Below are 18,878 nucleotides of genomic sequence, written 5' to 3'. Positions count from 1 at the left end.
CGGAATCCCTGACTGCAGCACTGCTTAGAACTCAAGACTGAACGTGGGGCTGGTGCTGTTGTGCAGTGGGTTAATCCTCCGCCTGCGTTGCTCACATCCCATATGAGTGCCGGTTCTGGTCCCGGCTGCTCTACTCTGAGAGTACAAGGCCTATCATCATGATGACACCACCCAACAGACACAACTGCCCTGGGCGATGCCCTGCACTACCCTGCCTCATGCCTTTCCCAGCCTCTCCTCTCATAATGATCTGCAGAAACAGACCCCAGTCCTCGCCACCCTGGACCTAGCACATTTGTTGCCCCTCTCCAGATGCTCTTGTCAACCCCTTTTTCCTCTTGCTCATCTCAAACTGAACAAAAAGTGATAAAAAAAAAAAAAAAAAAAAGATGCAAACCGGAATCAATTTGCAAGAATATGGAATTAAAGGATGGTAGTATCAACAAACTTGCTATGTGTTTACTGCGACTTTCGACTCTAAAGTGAATATATGACAAAACAAAATGTCAGGCTGAAATAAATGACACTTAAAGGAATCAGATATCAACTTATCTGCACAAGTTCAAAAATCATGAAAAATTCAACATCCAAAGAATGCACTTTAACTGCCCTCTCTGCCTGTGCCCTCAGTGAGCCAGTGACCAAACCCTAACACATCCATCTACCTCTACTGCCTCAGGAAGGTTCTAGGTAGAAGGTAAGCTGCAGTTTCTCAGTCCTTCAGCTGGAGAATTTGAACGCAGGAGAAAGCTGGATATGCTCAAAAAGTGCTTTCATTCTTCAATACTGTGCTACCATAGCTCTGGTAAATCCAAGAACATTCTTATTCCTCCTATCTTCAACTCACATAAAAACACACATGGTTAATGTAGATGAAGTATATAAAAGCTAAAACCACTTGAATATTTAGTTACAGACATTTAAAAGTATCAAATAAATATATGATATTGTGTCCATTAAAATGGCATTTCACAAATAAAGTGAAAGAAAACAGAAAAAAATGAACCAGTTAGAGGCTACATTTTGGTGTCTTAACAGCTAACTTTTCTTTTTCTTTTAAAGATGTATCTACAGGAACTGGCGCAGTGGCGTAGCAGGTGAAGCCGCCGCCTACAGTGCTGGTATCCCATATGGGCACCAGTTCAAGTCCCGGATGCTCCTCTTCCAATCCAACTATCTGCTGTGGCCTAGGAGGGCAGTAGAGGATGGCCAAAGTCCTTGTGCCCCTGCACCAACATGGTAGACCCGGAGGAGACTCCTGGCTCCTGGCTTTAGATGGATGCAGCTCCTGCCATTGCGGTCAACTGGGGACTGAACCAGCAGATGAAAGACCTCTCTCTCTCTCTCTCTGCCTCTCTTTCTCTCTCTGTGTAACTCTGACATATAAATAAATAAATATTAAAAAAAAAATTATCTACCTATTTGAAAGCCAGAGTTACAGAGAGAGAGAGAGAAAGAGATCTTTCATCTGCTGGTTCATTCCCCAAATGGCTGAAACAGCTGGAGCTGGGCCGCTCCGAAGCCAGGAGCCAGGAGCTTCTTCTGGTCTCCGATGTGGGTGCAGGGCCCAAGCACTTGTGCCATCTTTTGCTGCTTTCCCAGGAACATTAGCAGGGAGCCAGCCCAGAAGTGGTGCAGCCAGGACTCACATTGGTGACCATATGAGATGCCAGCACTCTAGGCGGCAGCTTTACTGCTATACCACAGCACAGGCCCCCAGGTAACTGTTCTTAAAGGTCAAAACAGATATATATCAACTATGACTAGCTGATAGAAACAGCAGGAAAAGGATCAACTTCTACTCACCAATATTGTGTCTAGCAGGGCGACTGTATCCTGACTTTCAAATTTCTTGTTGTTAGTGAACCAGTGAATCAGCTGCATGACGAGGGGCTCATAGAGCTGCCTGGTCACCTATAAAGACAATACCATCACAGCTGATTCCTTCAGAGTGGGTCAGAAACAAGCAACTCAAAAGCACTCCCTTACCTGATCCACATCACACCCAAGCCGAAGCAGCACAGGAAATGTTCGCTTATAGAGCTGGTACATGGGTGGGGGACCCTGACTTCCTTCAGGCATCTGAGTGGCTTTTCCCAGCATAAACATAACCATGCTATGTAACAGCTCACAGGCTGCCACCTGAAACAAGACAGTTCAACAGTTATCGGATTATAAGAGAACAGTCTGCCATGTTACTCAGTTTAGGACTTTAAGAAGCAAAACATTTATTGCAGGTAATTTTCAGGTAACTCAAATGTAAATTAACTGAAAGTGATGCTTCTCATATAAAATTCCTGCTCACTTTGATTTTTAATCCAAGAGTTAAGAATTAAAATTTATGAGCTAGCACTGTGGTACATCAGGCTAAATAGCCACTTGCATCACCAGCATGCCATTTTAGAGTGCTGATTTGAATCTCAGCTGCTCCACTGCCAATCCAGCTCCTTGCTGATGTTGCTAGAAAAGCAGTGGAAGATGGCCCAAGTGCATGGGCCCCTGAACCCATATGGGAGATCTGGAAAAAGCTCCTGGCTTCAGCCTGGCCCAGATCTGGCTGTTATGGCCATTTGGAGATTGAACCAATGGATAGAAGATCTCTCTGTCTCTACTTCTGTATCTCCCTGCCTTTCAAATAAATAAAGAAATCTTTTTTTAAGAAATCAAAATTTATAAACTTTATACACTGGGTCTAATATATTCATAGGAAATATATTTCAATGCTGTCATACTACAGAACTACTTCACCGTGCTTCATCTGTTAGCACGTTTTTGGTTTTCTTTGTTTGTTTGTTTGTTTGTTTTTGACAGGCAGAGTTAGACAGTGAGAGAGACAGAGAGAAAGATTTTCCTTTTTCCGTTGGTTCACCCCCCAGATGGCCACCATGGCCGGCACAGATCCGAAGCCAGGAGCCAGGTGCTTCCTCCTGGTCTCCCATGCGGGTGCAGGGCCAAGCACTTGGGCCATCCTCCACTGCCTCCCCGGGCCACAGCAAGAGATGGACTGAAGAGGAACAACCGGGACAGAATCCGGCGCCCCAACCCGGACTAGAACCCGGGGTGCCGGCACTGCAGGCGGATGATTAGCCAAGTGAGCTGCAGTGCCGGCCCTGTTAGCACATTTTCAACTATCACTTTCAATACATATACTTTTGAAGCACTTTAAAATTTTATAAATTAGGCCGGCGCCATGCCTTAACAGGCTAATCCTCTGCCTTGCGGCACTGGCACACCGGGTTCTAGTCACGGTTGGGGCGCCAGATTCTATCCTGGTTGCCCCTCTTCCAGGCCAGCTCTCTGCTATGGCCCGGGAAGGCAGTGTAGGATGGCCCAAGTGCTTGGGTCCTGCACCCCATGGGAGACCAGGAGAAGCACCTGTCTCCTGCCTTCGGATCAGCGAGATGTGCTGGCCACAGCAGCCATTGGAGAGTGAACCAGAGGCAAAAAGGAAGACCTTTCTCTCTGTCTCTCTCTCTCACTATCCACTCTGCCTCTCAAAAAAACAAAAAACAAATTTTACAAATTAGGTAGCAGGTTAAACATCTGCCTGCAGTGCCAGAATCCCATATGGGCGCCACTTCAATTCCCAGATGTTCCACTTCTGATCCAGCTCCCTGCTGATGGCTTGGGAACACAATAGAAGATGGCCCAAGTGCTTGGGCCCCTGCACCTATGTGGGAGACCTGGAAGAAGCTCCTGGCTCCTGCTCATTGTGGCCACCTGGGGAGTGAACCCGTGAAGGAGAAGGAAGACCTCTCTCTGTCTCTCCTTCTCTAACTCTGCCTCTAAAGTAAATAAATCTTAAAAAAATAAAAATTTATAAATTAATACTAAATTTCAGATGACCTGCTTCCAATACCCTGGGATAAGGCTATAACCAAACACAGACTATCAGTTTTAAATGCAACATTTTCTACAGCTGAAAGATTTTGGCAGAGGCAGGCATCTAGTGTAGCAATTAAGATGCTGCTTGGGACACCTCTATCCCATGTTGGAGTGCCTGGGTTCAAGTTCCAGTTCCACTTCCAATTCTGGCTTCTTGCTGATGCATACTCTGGGAAGAAGCAGATGATAGATATCTCAAGTAGCTGGGTCTTGGGCATGTATACAGGAGACCCAGAGTGAGCCCTGGTTCCTGGCTTTGGACTGGCCCATCCCTTGTTGTTGAGACCATTTGGGGAGTAAATCAGCAGATGGGAGATCTCTCTCTTCCTCTCTTTCAAATACATAAAATAGATAATTCTTAAAAAAATAAAGACTTTTTGTATATTTATGTTTTGCAAGGTTATTTTCTATTAAAATGATTTATGTTTAACTTTTATTTATCAATGACTCCTACTCCCTTTTTTTAAGATTTATTTATTTGAAAGGAAGAGTTACAGGGAGAGAGAGCAAGAGTGAGAGAGAATCTTCCATCAACTAACTCCCCAAATGGTAGCAATGACTGTGGCTTTACCAGATTAAAGCCAGGTGCCTGGAAATCCATCCAGATTTCCCATGTGGCTGGCAGGGGTCCAGGTACATAAGTAATCTTCCACTGCTTTCCCAGGCACATTATCAGGGAAGTGAACTGGAAGTGGAGCAGCTAGAACTTGACCCCAAGCTCTGATATGGGATGTCAGCATCACAAACAGCAACTTAATCCACTGTGCCATAACACCGGCCCTGACACCAACTTCTAGTAAGTGAGTTTTCTAATTACTATATTACCAAAAAACCAAAAATTAATGACATTAGCATCGATGACACAGCCAGCATGTTTTAAAAGCAATGGACTCTAGATAATGAATGAAATGCAAAACTAAAAGTACTTTGGTTTGTCTGTCACTAGCTGAAAGGGCTAATTCTGTGACCCGAGGCAAGAACCCCTCCAGATGAATGACAGGCTTCATGTCTCTGAACGGCACTGCAAAGCCAAGCCTTCTCTCCACATCCCATGCCATACACTTCTTCATCATTTCATCAGAAGATGCAGCTGTCAGAAAGATTTAAGAATAATATTTTTCCATTAAAAGTCTTCTAACAACCCTCAGTACTTAAACCACAACGCTTTTGTACACGTTAATCACTTTTCCTTTTTTAAAAAAAAAAATGTATTTATTAGAGAAGCAGAGAGACAGAAAGAAACAACAGAGAGAGAGAGAGAGAGTTCCTATCTGCTGGCTCATTCCCCAGATGCCTGCAGCAGGAGCTGGGCTAGGCCTGGCAGAAGCCAGGAGCCAGAAACTCAGTCTCCTAAGTGGGTGGCAGGGACCCAGTTACTTGAGCCATCACAGCCGTCTTCCCGTGTCTGCAGCAGCAGGAAGCTAGAGGCAGGAGCCGGAACAGGTTATGGAACCCTGGCATTCCAATGTGGGATGTGGGCATCTTAACCAGAGTCTTAATTGCTAGGGTATACACCCACCTCCATCTTCCCTTTTAGTTTTGCTTCAGATATGTAATTACAACAATAGAAATGACCAACATACTATTTCTGAATTTAACTTAATGTAAAATTATTGTTAACCAAGTCTAACAAAGTGGAATGCTTAACATCCAATTTCAGTGATAATCACTTAGGTACTTTGTGGAAAAACAGGAAATGAACAATATTTCTATTAAAAATCTCCTACTCAAAATATTTGCTTTCCAAATGTGAGCTCTAACTCCCTAAATAACCAAAAGTCACTAGCATATTTAAGAACTTCAAAAGTAAGAAACAGATGAATTTTTACTAACCAAAAAATGTTCATCATGATAAAACAATCTAAAAATATCTGAATATTAAAACCAGGTTTACAAAAGACTAATTTGCCTTCCTCTGACATAATGTTTTATACAAAAAGAATATCCAATTAGATTATGCTTCAAAAGGGAAAACATACTTAACAAATAAAGCTAGAACATTTTCTCCCTTATCAATAGAATTATTCTGATTATATGGATACAAAGTATTTCATCAGAGGAATACTGCTTTTTAGAATCTTATTTGAAAATATGTAAATCACAAATAGGAATAAACTGTGATCTGCATACACTCTAATCAAAGGACAAATATGTCCAAAGGTTAACTTATCTTAAAGGGAAGTTTACCTGTAACCAGATTTTTGTTTATTTGTCCTCCTAGAGATCCAAGCATTTGTACTATTCTAATTCTTATATCTTCTAAAGACAATGCTTCATTCTGTAAATTTGAACAACAAGATATATGTGACAATAGCATTAAAAATTAAAGAGAAGATGAGAAGAAAGAAACACTAGGTTACCACCCTCTCCTAATGGTTAATTATATCCCACAGAGCAGGGCCGATAATGAGACTGCAGAGTCATGGAAGAGGTCACATCTCTTTCGGTTTTGCAGCCGGGGCCTCATTTCTTAGGCCAGAGGTTCCAAATGTTTTGGCAAAACCTCTTTTCATCTTAAGAAATAGCAAGAAGTCCCAGTGAACTTCTATTTATGTGGGTTGTACTTACAAACATTTATCACATTAGAAATTAAACTTAAGAAGTTTACAAATGCTTATTATTTTATTTAAAAATACTAAACTCACTGCATGTTAACACATTACATCCTCTTATGAAAATTCACTCTTCCAAACAAAAACCTCAGTAGGGTGGCCCTGGTTTCACATTCCTGTAATCTCTGTGCTCTTGCTGCTAAAGACAGCTCTGGTGATGCTGGCTGGAAGAGAGAGGAGCACCACAGTAGGCTACTGAGATAACTGTGACCACTCTGATATTACAACAACATTGCACCAGGGTAACTTCTTAAAGGTTAGTTACACTGTATAATCTGAAACCTAACAATGAACTGTATATACCCTTTTCTCATTAAAAATCCACTGCTTTGTTTTGCAGTTTGAATGGACTATTTGCCTATGCACAATGTTACCATCATGTATTGCTCATTTGAAAATAATGGATCATTGGATTATGCAGATCTCACAAGGTGACACCTTTCGTTGTACATGCAAAAACGACACATTTGTTAACATCGCCCCCAATCTGATCAGAAAAATTTCTTAAACATGAAGAAGCTAACAAACTCACTATAATAGCTACATATTTCTCAAAATTTTAATTTCTGCTTAAAAGCTTGAACTTTAAATATTGGCAAGAGATGTTTTCCTGAAATGGGAGGGGTCACTTTGTTCATGTGAAAGACAACATCTGCTGACTAACCAATTCTGAACGACTAGGGTATGGCTGTCAGTTGATGTTTCAAGTTAAAAATGGCGCTGTGGTTCCGCTACACTAGGGCTTTTCCTATAGACAGCTCCATGCTTCACTGGCAGCAGGCCCGCTCTATACAGCTTCTGGCCTCACAATGCTAAAAACACCTGGGCCCAGGGCAAGCATCAACAAAGTGCCAAGGAACAGCAGTGCTGCCCACCATGACAAACGTCAACACAGTCAAACTGGCATTGATTTGTACCTGTGAGCCCCAGGAGTCCACATTTAGAGAACCACCATCCCAAGGAACATTTTATTTGCAAACTAGAGATACGCTTAAGTAATGCCTTGTTTATGTGTGAAAAAATTAAGAAATTTCCAAAGTCATTTCTTGTCTTTTTTTTTTTTTTTTTAATTTTTGACAGGCAGAGTGGACAGTGAGAGAGAGATAGAGAGAAAGGTCTTCCTTTTGCTGTTGGTTCACCCTCCAATGGCCGCCGCGGTAGCGTGCTGCGGCCGGCGCACCGCGCTGTTCCGACGGCAGGAGCCAGGTGCCTCTCCTGGTCTCCCATGGGGTGCAGAGCCCAAGCACTTGGGCCATCCTCCACTGCACTCCCTGGCCACAGCAGAGAGCTGGCCTGGAAGAGGGGCAACCGGGACAGGATCGGTGCCCTGACCGGGAATAGAACCCGGTGTGCCGGCGCCGCAAGGCGGAGGATTAGCCTGTTGAGCCACGGCGCCGGCCTTTTTTTTTTTTTTTTTTTTTGACAGGCAGAGTTAGACAGTGAGAGAGACAGAGTGAAAGGTCTTCCTTCCATTGGTTCACCCCCCAAATGGTCGCTACAGCCGGCGCGCCGCGCTGATCCGAAGCCAGGAGCCAAGTGCTTCTTCCTGGTCTCCCATGTGGGTGCAGGGCCAAGCACTTGGGCCATCCTCCACTGCCTTCCCGGGCCATAGCAGAGAGCTGGACTGAAAGAGGAGCAACCGGGATAGAACTGGCGCCCCAACTGGGACTAGAACCTGGAGCGCCGGCACTGCAGGCGGAGGATTAGCCTAGCGAGCCAGGGCGCCGGCCATTTCTTGTCTTATTCAATGTCTCAACCAAAAGTTGCCCAAAATAAGGAGGTGGGAAGAAATTACATTATCAGTTTGACATTTTAAGTTTTTCAGGGGACAGCGCTGTGGTGCAACAGGTTACAGCCACCACCTATGACACCAGAATCCCAAATAAGCGCCAGTTCAAGTCCCAGATGTTCCACTTCCAATCTAGCTCCCTGCTAATCCACTTCGGAAAGCAGCAGATGGCCCAAGTGCTTAGGCCCTTGCCATCCACATGGGAGACCTGGATGGAGCGCCATGCTCCTGGTTTCAGCTTGGCCCAACCCTGGCTGTTATAGTCTTTTGGGACTAAACCAGCAGATGGAAGATCGATCAACTGATTGATCTATCTATATCACTCTATCTCATTCTCTCTCTATAAATGATTTTCAAATAAATAAACAAATCTTTAAACTTTTAATTTTTATTTCATACCAAAAAAAATAGGCATTTCCGCTGGCGCCGTGGCTTAACAGGCTAATCCTCCACCTTGCGGCGCCGGCACACTGGGTTCTAGTCCCGGTTGGGGCACCGATCCTGTCCCGGTTGCCCCTCTTCCAGGCCAGCTCTCTGCTGTGGCCAGGGAGTGCAGTGGAGGATGGCCCAAGTGCTTGGGCTCTGCACCCCATGGGAGACCAGGAGAGGCACCTGGCTCCTGCCGTCGGAACAGCGCGGTGCGCCGGCTGCAGCGCACCTACCGCGGCGGCCATTGGAGGGTGAACCAACAGCAAAAGGAAGACCTTTCTCTCTGTCTCTCTCTCACTGTCCACTCTGCCTGTCAAAAATTAAAAAAAAAAAAATAGGCATTTCCCTAAACTAACTCAATTTTCTCCATTTACATTTTCTATCAGATCATGTGACTCATCTCAAAGCTAAATATAAGAAATTATCACCAAAAAGAAAAAAATCTGTTATGAACTAAAGTTGATAAAATGTTGTTTAAGATCTTACCAGTGAACAAATCAATTTTACAGATTTATGTGATAGGGATTCTGACTTGCATATCACCTTCCATTATACCAAACACATTTGACAGTAGAAACAAACAGGAAAACAGAATCAAGACAATAAACAAGTCCTTAATATACTTTATGTTTTTACTCCTAAAAATACACTAGAATTATTTCTATATTACTGCTATATTATATCTCTATGCAAAAACTTTAAGCAATGTTTTCTGCTTTTCACAAGCATTAAAGCCCAAGTTTTATATTATTTATGACAAAGAAAATAGAAAAGATTTCTTACTGATGAAATGTTCTTTGTTTTTTTCAATTGCTTTAATGCAGCTTCAGTGAATCCTTTCTGGACAGCCCGAGAAAGTGCTGACACTTCCCAGTTATTCTTGGTCTCACCTATCAACAATAACAAAAACCAATATTAAATAGTATTCATTCATTCATTTAATGAGCAATAGGGAGAGTACAATATATTGCCATTAGAATCATTAAAATTGTAACTTAAAAAATTAACTTTCTATGGCCGGCGCCGTGGCTCAACAGGCTAATCCTCTGCCTAGCGGTGCCAGCACACTGGGTTCTAGTCCCGGTCGGGGCGCCGAATTCTGTCCCGGTTGCCCCTCTTCCAGGCCAGCTCTCTGCTGTGCCCTGGGAGTGCAGTGGAGGATGGCCCAAGTGCTTGGGTCCTGCACCCGCATGGGAGACCAGGATAAGCAACTGGCTCCTGCCTTCGGAACAGTACGGTGCGCCGGCCTCAGCGCGCCGGCCGCAGCGCGCCAGCCGCGGCGGCCATTGGAGGGTGAACCAACGGCAAAAGGAAGACCTTTTTCTCTGTCTCTCTCTCTCACTGTCCACTCTGCCTGTTAAAAAGTAAAAAAAAAAAAAAAAAAAAAAAAAATTAACTTTCTAGAAAAATAGCATTAATAGTGGTTGTCTTATGTTTAAAGACCACTGTCTACCAAAAGCGATGTGGCTCCTTTAGGAAGTGGCTGACTGCAGGTAGGCAGACTGGCACTTACAAGAATAGCCCAGATCACCTTGTCACAGTGCCAGGACCCAATTTCCACACTGTAAACAGGCCATGTGTGTGACAACATGAGCCTCAAAATCAATCACAAGGATAAAAGATCAGACCCTCTGAAAAAGGAAGAATCCTTAAGTCTTTATTAATCTAGAGAAATAAATAGAGGAAAGGAACAAGTTAATTCTTTTTTTTTCCTAAAGATTTATTTATTTATTTGAAAGTGAGAGTTACAGAGACAGTGATCTTCCATCCACTAGTTCACTTCCCAAATGGCCTCAATGGCCACAGCTCAACTGTTCTGAAGCCAGGAGCTTCTTCTGGGTCTCCCACATGGATGCAGGGGCCAAGCACTTGGGCCATCTTTCACTGGTTTCCTAGGTGCATTAAGGGAGCTGGATTGGAAGTGGAGCATCTAGGTCTCGAACTGGTGCCAATATGGGATGCTGGCTCTGCAGTGTTGTAGCTTAACCTGCTCTGCCACAGCACTGACCCCAAAGGCAAGTTAGTTCTTACAGTAAAATGCCAACTAGGATGAAAGAAGTAAAACCTGAGTAATAACTGATTCAAGAAGAACTGTGAATGGATACTAAAACTCTCACGGTAAAAGCGCAATGAGGAGGGGCCGGCGCTGTGGCGTAGCAGGTAAAGTTGCCGCCTGTAGTGTCAGCATTCCTCATGGGCCATGGTTCAAGTCCTGGCTGCCCCACTTTCATTCCAGCTCTCTGCTATGGCCTGGGAAGGCAGTAGAAGATGGCCCAAGTCCTTGGGCCCCTGTACCCACGTGGGAGACCATGTAACTCTGACTTTCAAATAAATAAATAAATCTTTAAAAAAGAAACCATATCCAAAACCATAGCACTGTGTAACATATTTTTTAAAAAAAGTTCAATGAGGAATAAAAATATTTACAGTTTTAAACATCCTCTACAAATTATTACTTTTCTGGAAGCAATTATAAACTTACAAAATATGGGATGCCAGCATTGTGGTATAGGGGGTTAAGCTGCTGCCTGCAATGCTGGCATCCCATTTGGGCACTAGTCTGAGTCCCTGCTGCTCCATTTCTGGTGCAGCTCCCTGCTAAAGACCTGGGAAAGCAGTAGCAGATGTCCCAAGTACTCGGGGCCCTGCACCCATGTGAGAGACCAGGAAGCTCCTGGCTCCTGGCTTTAGCCAGGCCCAATCTTGGGACTTGCAGCCATTTGGGGAATGATCCAGCAAATGAAAGTTCTCTCTCTAACTCAACTTCCAAATAAATAAATAAATCTTTACAAAAAAACACCGGGGGCCGGCATTGTGGTATAGTGGGTTAAACCACTGCCTAGCAGCACCAGCATCCCATATGTGCACTAGTTCAAGTCCCAGCTTTCCCACTTCTGATCCAGCTCCCTGCTCAGTGTCCGGGAAAGCACTAGAAGATGGTCCAAGTGGTTGGGCCCCTGCATCCATGTAGGAGACCCGGAAGCAGCTCCTGGCTTCTGGCTTTGGATTGGTCCAGCTCTGGCCATTGTGGTCATTTAGGGAGTGAACCAGTTGATAGAAGACTAGAAGCCCTCCCTATCCCTCTCTCTGCAACTCTGCCTCTCAAATAAACAAAATAAATCAAACACACACATAAAAGTTCACCATAAAAAAAAAAAACCTGAAAGTACAGCATAAAACTGCTTTCCTGAACTGAGAAGTTACCAACGTGATGCATTACCACCACCACTGAATTCTTTAGTGTGGCGTCCCCACAGGGACACTACTGCATAGCCACTCAAACTGAGACATGAGTGACACCCCAAAACTGAGACATGAGTGACAGTTAACTCCTCAGACATAGTCAGGAGCCCAACACTGAGCCTAGTGTTTCCTGTTCAGAACTGCAAGTTGTATTTACCTGACCTGTTAGTCTCTTTCAGACTGTTCCTTGAATTTCATGATTTAGATATTTTCTAAATCACACACCAGTAATTTTGTACAGGGTCCCTACATTTGGATTCATTCACTGTTTCCCCATAATTAGATCCAAACTATGGGAACCAGTTCTAACACCTTATCTCCCTTATTAACTGCTAAGTTAAATAAAATCGTTGACCCTTGTTCATTTTATATCTACATAGGGTGTTTTTTTTATTTTTTTTTGGCTATTTTTTTGAAAGGCAGAGAGAGAGGGAGACGAAGGGAGGGAGGGAAAGAGAACTATTGTCCATCTGGTGGTTCAGTCCTCAAATGCCCACTACAGCCAGCAATGGTCCAAACCAAAGCCAAGAGCCTGCAACTGAATCTGGGTCTCCCACAAGAGTGGCAGGGACCAACCACTGGGGCCATCATCTGCTGCCTCCTAGAAGAAGCTAGAATCAGAAGCAGAGAAAACAGGTACTCCAATATGAGATGTGAATTCCCCAAGTGCTGACTAAACAACTGAGCCAAATACCCACTGCTATAATATGAATATTTAAAGCCTACAAATGGAGGCCAGCGCTGTGGCATAGCAGGTAAAGCCAGCACTTGCAGTGCCAAAATCTCATATGGGCACACATTTGAGTCCCAGCTGTTCCACTTCCAATACAGCACTCTGCTATGGCCTGGGAAAACAGTGGAAGTTGGCACAAGTGCTTGGGGCCTTGTACCTGCATGAGAGACCTAGAAGAAGTGCCTGGCTCCTGGCTTCAGATCGGCTCAGTCCCAGCTGTTGCGGCCATCTGGGGAGTAAACCAGTGGATGAAAGACTTTCTCTCTGTGCCTCTTTGTAACTCTGCCTTTCAAATAAATAATCTTTTTTTTTTCTTTTGACAGGCAGAGTGGACAATGAGAGAGAGACAGAGAGAGAAAGGTCTTCCTTTTGCCGTTGGTTCACCCTCCAATGGCCACCGCGGCCGGCGCATCGCGCTGATCCGAAGGCAGGAGCCAGGTGCTTCTCCTGGTCTCCCATGCAGGTGCAGGACCCAAGCACTTGGGCCATCCTCCACTGCACTCCCGGGGCACAGCAGAGAGCTGGCCTGGAAGAGGGGCAACCGGGACAGAATCCGGTGCCCCAACTGGGACTAGAACCCAGTGTGCCGGCGCCACTAGGCGGAGGATTAGCCTATTGAGCCACGGCGCTGGCCTTAAATAAATCTTTAAAAAATAAAAAGTCTACATATGTGATGAAGATTAACTAGTTTGTATGTTTTGCCTCTAAAATATATTCGTTGCCATTATGAATTATGTAAAAATCTTCCAGAATTCTGACTCTTCGTGAACTCTGCAAATGTACTGAGGACATCACACAAACCATACAGAGAATGGAATCTGTCACACACTTTCACTTAATGTTTCCAAGCCAATAACATTCAGATTTCACAATAAAACAACCTGTGTACATAAAACAAAAATTAACACTTGATTTCTACTTTGAAGGCAGCAAAACTTGAATTTTCCTATAAATACTTCAGAGTCCTCTGAGCTGAATCTTCCTTTTTGCTTGCATGAGTGAACAATGTCCTTTTTCATTCTGGCTTAAGTAAATCTGTCCCCTGACTTTAGGTACTACTTTTCTTGATCAGTTATATCTTTGCCAGGCCAAATGACTTTTTTCTTTCAATCTTTTTCCAAACCTATTTCTTCTAAGATGGCTTTAAAAAAAAAAAAAAAACTTCTTAACTGGCTATCATTAGTAATTCCTCAGTTATATTTTAATTGATTTTAAAAATCAAGTGAAATTAAGTCAAAATATAAAACTACTATTAAATTTTCTAATGGTTTTAATCCCTGCATGATTTATTCCTCAGAAGATTTTTACAAGGCAATAATATGAGGAATTATAAGCTCAGAATATTTAACATTGAATTTTAGCCCTTAAATATTTATAAACTTTACTAGAAAATAAGTGAGTAAAATGAAAAATAGTTTTAATTTGTCAATTACATATTACTCAAATTATATTAAGATGAACTGGGGAGGTCAAAAAAATACCGTTCAAACATATTTGAGATTTCAAGAGGCTAAAATACAAGGAGTCCCTACTACAGTTATAACATTGCCATTGCAACTACAATACACATCCCCATCCGTCCAAACCTTACCTGATGAGGTGGAAGTCTTCAAGTATCCATCAAGGCAGGGGAGAATGTCTTTGTAGTAAGGCTGAATTACATGCTTGCGGATGTGTCCTGACCATTCTTGGAGGGCATTCAGGCCTACTTCGGCCAGGGGGGTACAGCTCAGGCCCAATTTGAAGGCCATCTGTATGTCAATACAAAGTAAGCTGAAATGTAGGGAATTTTAGATTTGAAGAGAAAAAAAAATTAACTGCAGTTTCTATTAAGTATATTTTCTATTGTTGGGCCACCAGACAGAGCTAAAGGTTAAATGGGTACAGTTTGAGTAATTATGAGGACTGCAAGCTGCCCCAACCCAGATGACAGGGTATGCTACACACTTCCCACACACACAAGGCTTAACTCTCACATTAACTGGGAAGGGAAGTTCAGACAGGCCAAGTTAAGTGTCTTGTGTTCCAAAACTAGTTAAGTTACAGAAGCAGAACCTGAGCCAGGTGTGCCCTGCTGGGTAAGCACCTGCTGACATACTTCCATCTCTAGAAAACCTAAAACTGATGAAGAAACAGGTTTGTTCAAGACAATGCATCTACCTGCAATGCAGGAACATAGGCTCTGACATCAAGTTCAATGATGTCATGTGGCAAGGATAGAACAAAGGTCAAACAGGAGGCCAAAAGTTCATCTTTGTATTGCTTCATTTTAACTGATACCTAAAGAAGAAAAAAAGACAATGCTGTGTAACTGCATAGAGGCCTACAATTTGAAAAAAAATTACAAAATATTTACCCTATTCTCAAGTACAAAAAATTAACATGTTGCCTTTATCTAACAAGATCACTTACAAATTCACTTACAAATAAATCCCTAGATCCAGGAACACTTATTTTGTTGAAATTATTAATTCTTACTCTATGGAAAAACTAAAGAATCTACTTAATTTTGTGTTGTCACCACTCAACCGAATTATTTTAAGATCACTCAGAGGATTTCTGAAGTACAATGACTTCTAAGTTAGTTTTTCCAGACCATACTTCCAAGCAAAATTTAGCAAACCAATTTTTAATCAATTCTAATGCTGTTTAGGATACCCACATCCCATATCAGAGAGTCTGAGTTTGAATCACAGCTTTGTTTCTGATTTCAGCTTCCTGCTGATATGCATCCAGTGGGGCAGCAGTGATGGCTCAAGCACTTTGGAGCCATTTGGAGACCTGGATTGAGTTCCAGATGCCTGGATTCTGCCTGGCCCAATCCCAGCCATTGTGGGCATTTGAAAAGTGAACCAGTGGATGAAAGAGTTCCCTCTCTATCTCTCTCGAATAAATAAAGATAAAAATGAATAAATAAAATAAATAAATAAATAAGAGTTCACTCCTTATCTCTCAAATAAATAAAAATAAAAATGAACAAAAAATAAATGATTATGACCACTAGAATTTTTTCAATATACATTAATTTAAAAATAACTTATGAAAACACTAAGAGAAATCATTTACAAGTTACCTCTTTACCAAATTTTGCAAATAAAGCAAAACAAGAATATTTTTCTGGGTCCTCAGGAGAGTGCTTCAGGCTCTTAGGACTAATTCCCTAAGAAGTAGAACAGCAAATTAGTGCAATGAACAACAAACAGGTGATTCCTGATCTGGCCGTTCCCTTCACAGGGGAGACCTCATCAATGTCTTCATCTCACCATTACCTTCACCTCATCAATGTCTCTTGCAGACTGGAAGGAAGACTGGGCTCCAAAGACATTTCTAGGCAGAGGCCAATCAGAAACAGAGAAGTGGGGAGGTAGATGGCTGGCCAAAGGCGTGGGCCTGACTAAATCCATGAATCTTTCACCATCTTCCAGAAACATGTGTCTATGCCCCAATCAATCTGCTCAGCCTGTAATTAGCAGGTGGGCTCCTCTTGCAACTGACTGGAGCCTCTCTGGCGCTCAACCTTCAACAGGCACCAGAAGAGCCTGGGTTGCTGAGCCTCATGCTGGAGTTCCTGATTAGGTTAAACTTGGAGAGGGCCCGAGACCTCACAAGAAATATTAGTACTTCTGGTCCCTGAAAATTCCTCCAAGCTTCCATAGTCAGCCAGGTACTTAAAAATCAGAGCAGAGGGCCAGTGCTGTGGCACAGTAGGCTAAGCCTCCACCTACAATGCCATCATCCCATATGGGCGCCAATTAGTGTCCCAGCTGCTCCTCTTCCAATCCAGCTCCTTACTTATAACCTGGGAAAGCACACACGTGGGGGACCCGGAGGAAGCTCCTGGCTTCTAATCAGCCAGTTCCAGCCACTGCAGCCATTTGTGGAGTGAACCAGCAGATGGAGAACCTTTCTCTCTCCGTAACTCTGCCTCTCCAATAATTAAATAAAGTTGTAAAAAAAAAAATCAGGCAGAAAATAATACTAAGTATCATCCAACTACTATTCACATGTCAACTTCTATATATATAAATATATATATGACTGACTTTAAAACCACATATGCCATTATCACATATTTTATAAGGCATTTATATTCAGGCAACCTAAAAAAAAAAAAAAAAAATCACAGGATTATTCAATGTTCTCCCAAAAAGACTTACCTCAAAATACTTTATTTTCTTGGCATTTCTCACTGCAATAGAAAGCAATTTGTAGAAACCACTGATGAGTGGCAAGCGTGTAGAATGCACAATTAATTCATATGCAAATGAGTATACCCAAGGTTCAAAAAATCGTACTTGTTTCCCAGGGAGAATGTCTCTGCAAAAACAAATTAAATGCTTGAGGCACAAATCCTTATCACGTTAATTTTTATTCAACTTTAAAAGCACTGGGGACACAAAACATTATGGACAATAATTCCATTATATAACTTTTTAGGTATAACTATATTCTAAGGATCTTCTACATATTTAAAAAAAAAAAAAAGAGAGAGAGAGAGAAAAGTAATTCCAAGCTGGTACATTTAGGTGCATTTTAAAGGTCCACGTAAGTGGGGCCTGTGCTGTGCCATAGCAGGTAAAGATACCGCCTGCTGGGGCCGGCACTGTGGCGCACTAGGTTAATCCTCCGCCTGTGGTACCGGTTTCCCATAAGGGCGCAGGTTCTAGTCCTGGCTGCTCCTCTTTTGATCCAGCTCTCTGCTATAGCCTGGAAAAGAAATAGAAGATGGCCCAAGTGCTTGGGCCCCTGCACCTGTGTGGGAGACCCAGAAGAAGCTCTTGGCTCTGTTGCAGCCATTGGCCATTGGGGAGTGAACCAGCAGATGAAAGACCTTTCTTTCTGTCTCTCCCTCTTACTGTCTGTAACTCTACCTCTCAAATAAATAAATAAAATCTTTTTAAAAAAATCAAGTACTCTTCCAAAAGATGAGTACGCATTAAAAAAAAAAAAAAAAGACACCACCTGCAGTGCCTGCATCCCATTTGGGTGCCAGCTTGAGACCTGGCTGCTCTACTTGCAATCCAGCTCTCTGCTAAGGCCTGGGAAAACAGTAGAAGATGGCCTATGGGAGACCCGAAAGAAGCTCCTGGCTCCTGGCTTCAGAATGGCCCAGTTCTAGCTACTGCGGCCATTTGGGGAGTAAACCAGAGGAACTCTCTCTCTGTCTCTGCCTCTCTGTAACTCTGCCTTTCAAATAAATAAATTTAAAAAGTCCATATAAGTAATTCTGGATTTTAAGTTTCTTCCCATTTCTTAAATTTGTTATAAAGATATTTACAACATTATAGTTAACCACTGATCATTTTCATTCTTAAATAATTAGAATTTTATAAAATACCTGCAAAATTCCACCAGGTTAAGGAAAGCTGAAAAATCTTTAGGTTTAGCAGGATGCAAGTTAGCAGCTGGATCTGAAGTCGGGATCACCCAAACACCAGTGGCCTCATTTCCATCCTTAAAAATTAATTGTACCAAATAGACATTGTACCATTGAATCATACACTGTTCAACAAGTCACATTCCAATTGATTTCACAGTCTAGGCCTGGGGCTATGAGAACAGAGTGAAAAAGTGAGAAAGGCAAAGACGAGTGTTCTGGAATTCACAGCTGATCAGAATGATGTGACTAGCAGAAAACCCAAGACAAAATATGGACTCATGGAAAATGATGAAGTAAAGATATGAAAAAGGGGCCGGCACTCTGGTGCAGCAGGTTAACAACCTGGCCTGAAGTGCCAGCATCCCATATGGGCGCTGGTTTGAGACCTGGCAGCTCCACTTCCAATCCAGCTCTCTGCTATGGCCTGGGAAAGCAGTAGAAAATGGCCCAAGTTCTTGGGCCCCTGCTCACACATGGGAGACCTGGAAGGTGGTCCTGGCTCCTAGTTTCAGATCAGCACAGCGGCCAATTGGGGAGTGAACCATCAGATGAAAGACCTCTTTCTCTGTCTTTCTCTGCCTCTCCGTTCTCTGTGTAACTCGGAATTTCAAATAAATAAATAAATCTTTAAAAAAAAAAAGAGAGAGATGAAAGAACCAAACAGAAAAACATGAAGCCGTGGTATCCTTTCATGACAGAGCTGGCAATGATGCCTTAACAGAGCAGAATTTCAGAAGGCAGAAAGTATCAATAATGACTGGGAGGTTTCAAACTGAGAAAAGACGAATAATTAACAGTGAGAAAGAA

At 42.8% G+C, this 18,878-nt stretch overlaps 1 protein-coding gene across 5 annotated transcripts in view; it reads right to left on the bottom strand.

The window, feature by feature from the left end:
• Positions 1-18,878, bottom strand: part of PRKDC (protein kinase, DNA-activated, catalytic subunit) — a 190,898-nt gene that overhangs the window by 145,352 nt on the left and 26,668 nt on the right. For all 5 annotated transcript variants that reach the window (XM_062188515.1, XM_062188516.1, XM_062188518.1 and 2 more), the window contains 10 exons: positions 18,030-18,145; positions 16,849-17,008; positions 15,765-15,851; positions 14,852-14,971; positions 14,283-14,442; positions 9,499-9,605; positions 6,073-6,163; positions 4,812-4,975; positions 1,990-2,142; positions 1,807-1,914 (listed from right to left, as the gene is read on the bottom strand). In XM_062188515.1, coding sequence (XP_062044499.1) covers positions 1,807-1,914; positions 1,990-2,142; positions 4,812-4,975; positions 6,073-6,163; positions 9,499-9,605; positions 14,283-14,442; positions 14,852-14,971; positions 15,765-15,851; positions 16,849-17,008; positions 18,030-18,145 — 1,266 coding nt within the window. The remainder of the gene's footprint in view (positions 1-1,806; positions 1,915-1,989; positions 2,143-4,811; positions 4,976-6,072; positions 6,164-9,498; positions 9,606-14,282; positions 14,443-14,851; positions 14,972-15,764; positions 15,852-16,848; positions 17,009-18,029; positions 18,146-18,878) is intronic.

Source organism: Lepus europaeus, chromosome 4 (assembly GCF_033115175.1).
Source record: "Lepus europaeus isolate LE1 chromosome 4, mLepTim1.pri, whole genome shotgun sequence".
NCBI lineage: Eukaryota > Metazoa > Chordata > Mammalia > Lagomorpha > Leporidae > Lepus > Lepus europaeus.
This window is presented reverse-complemented; position numbering and strand designations above follow the sequence as displayed.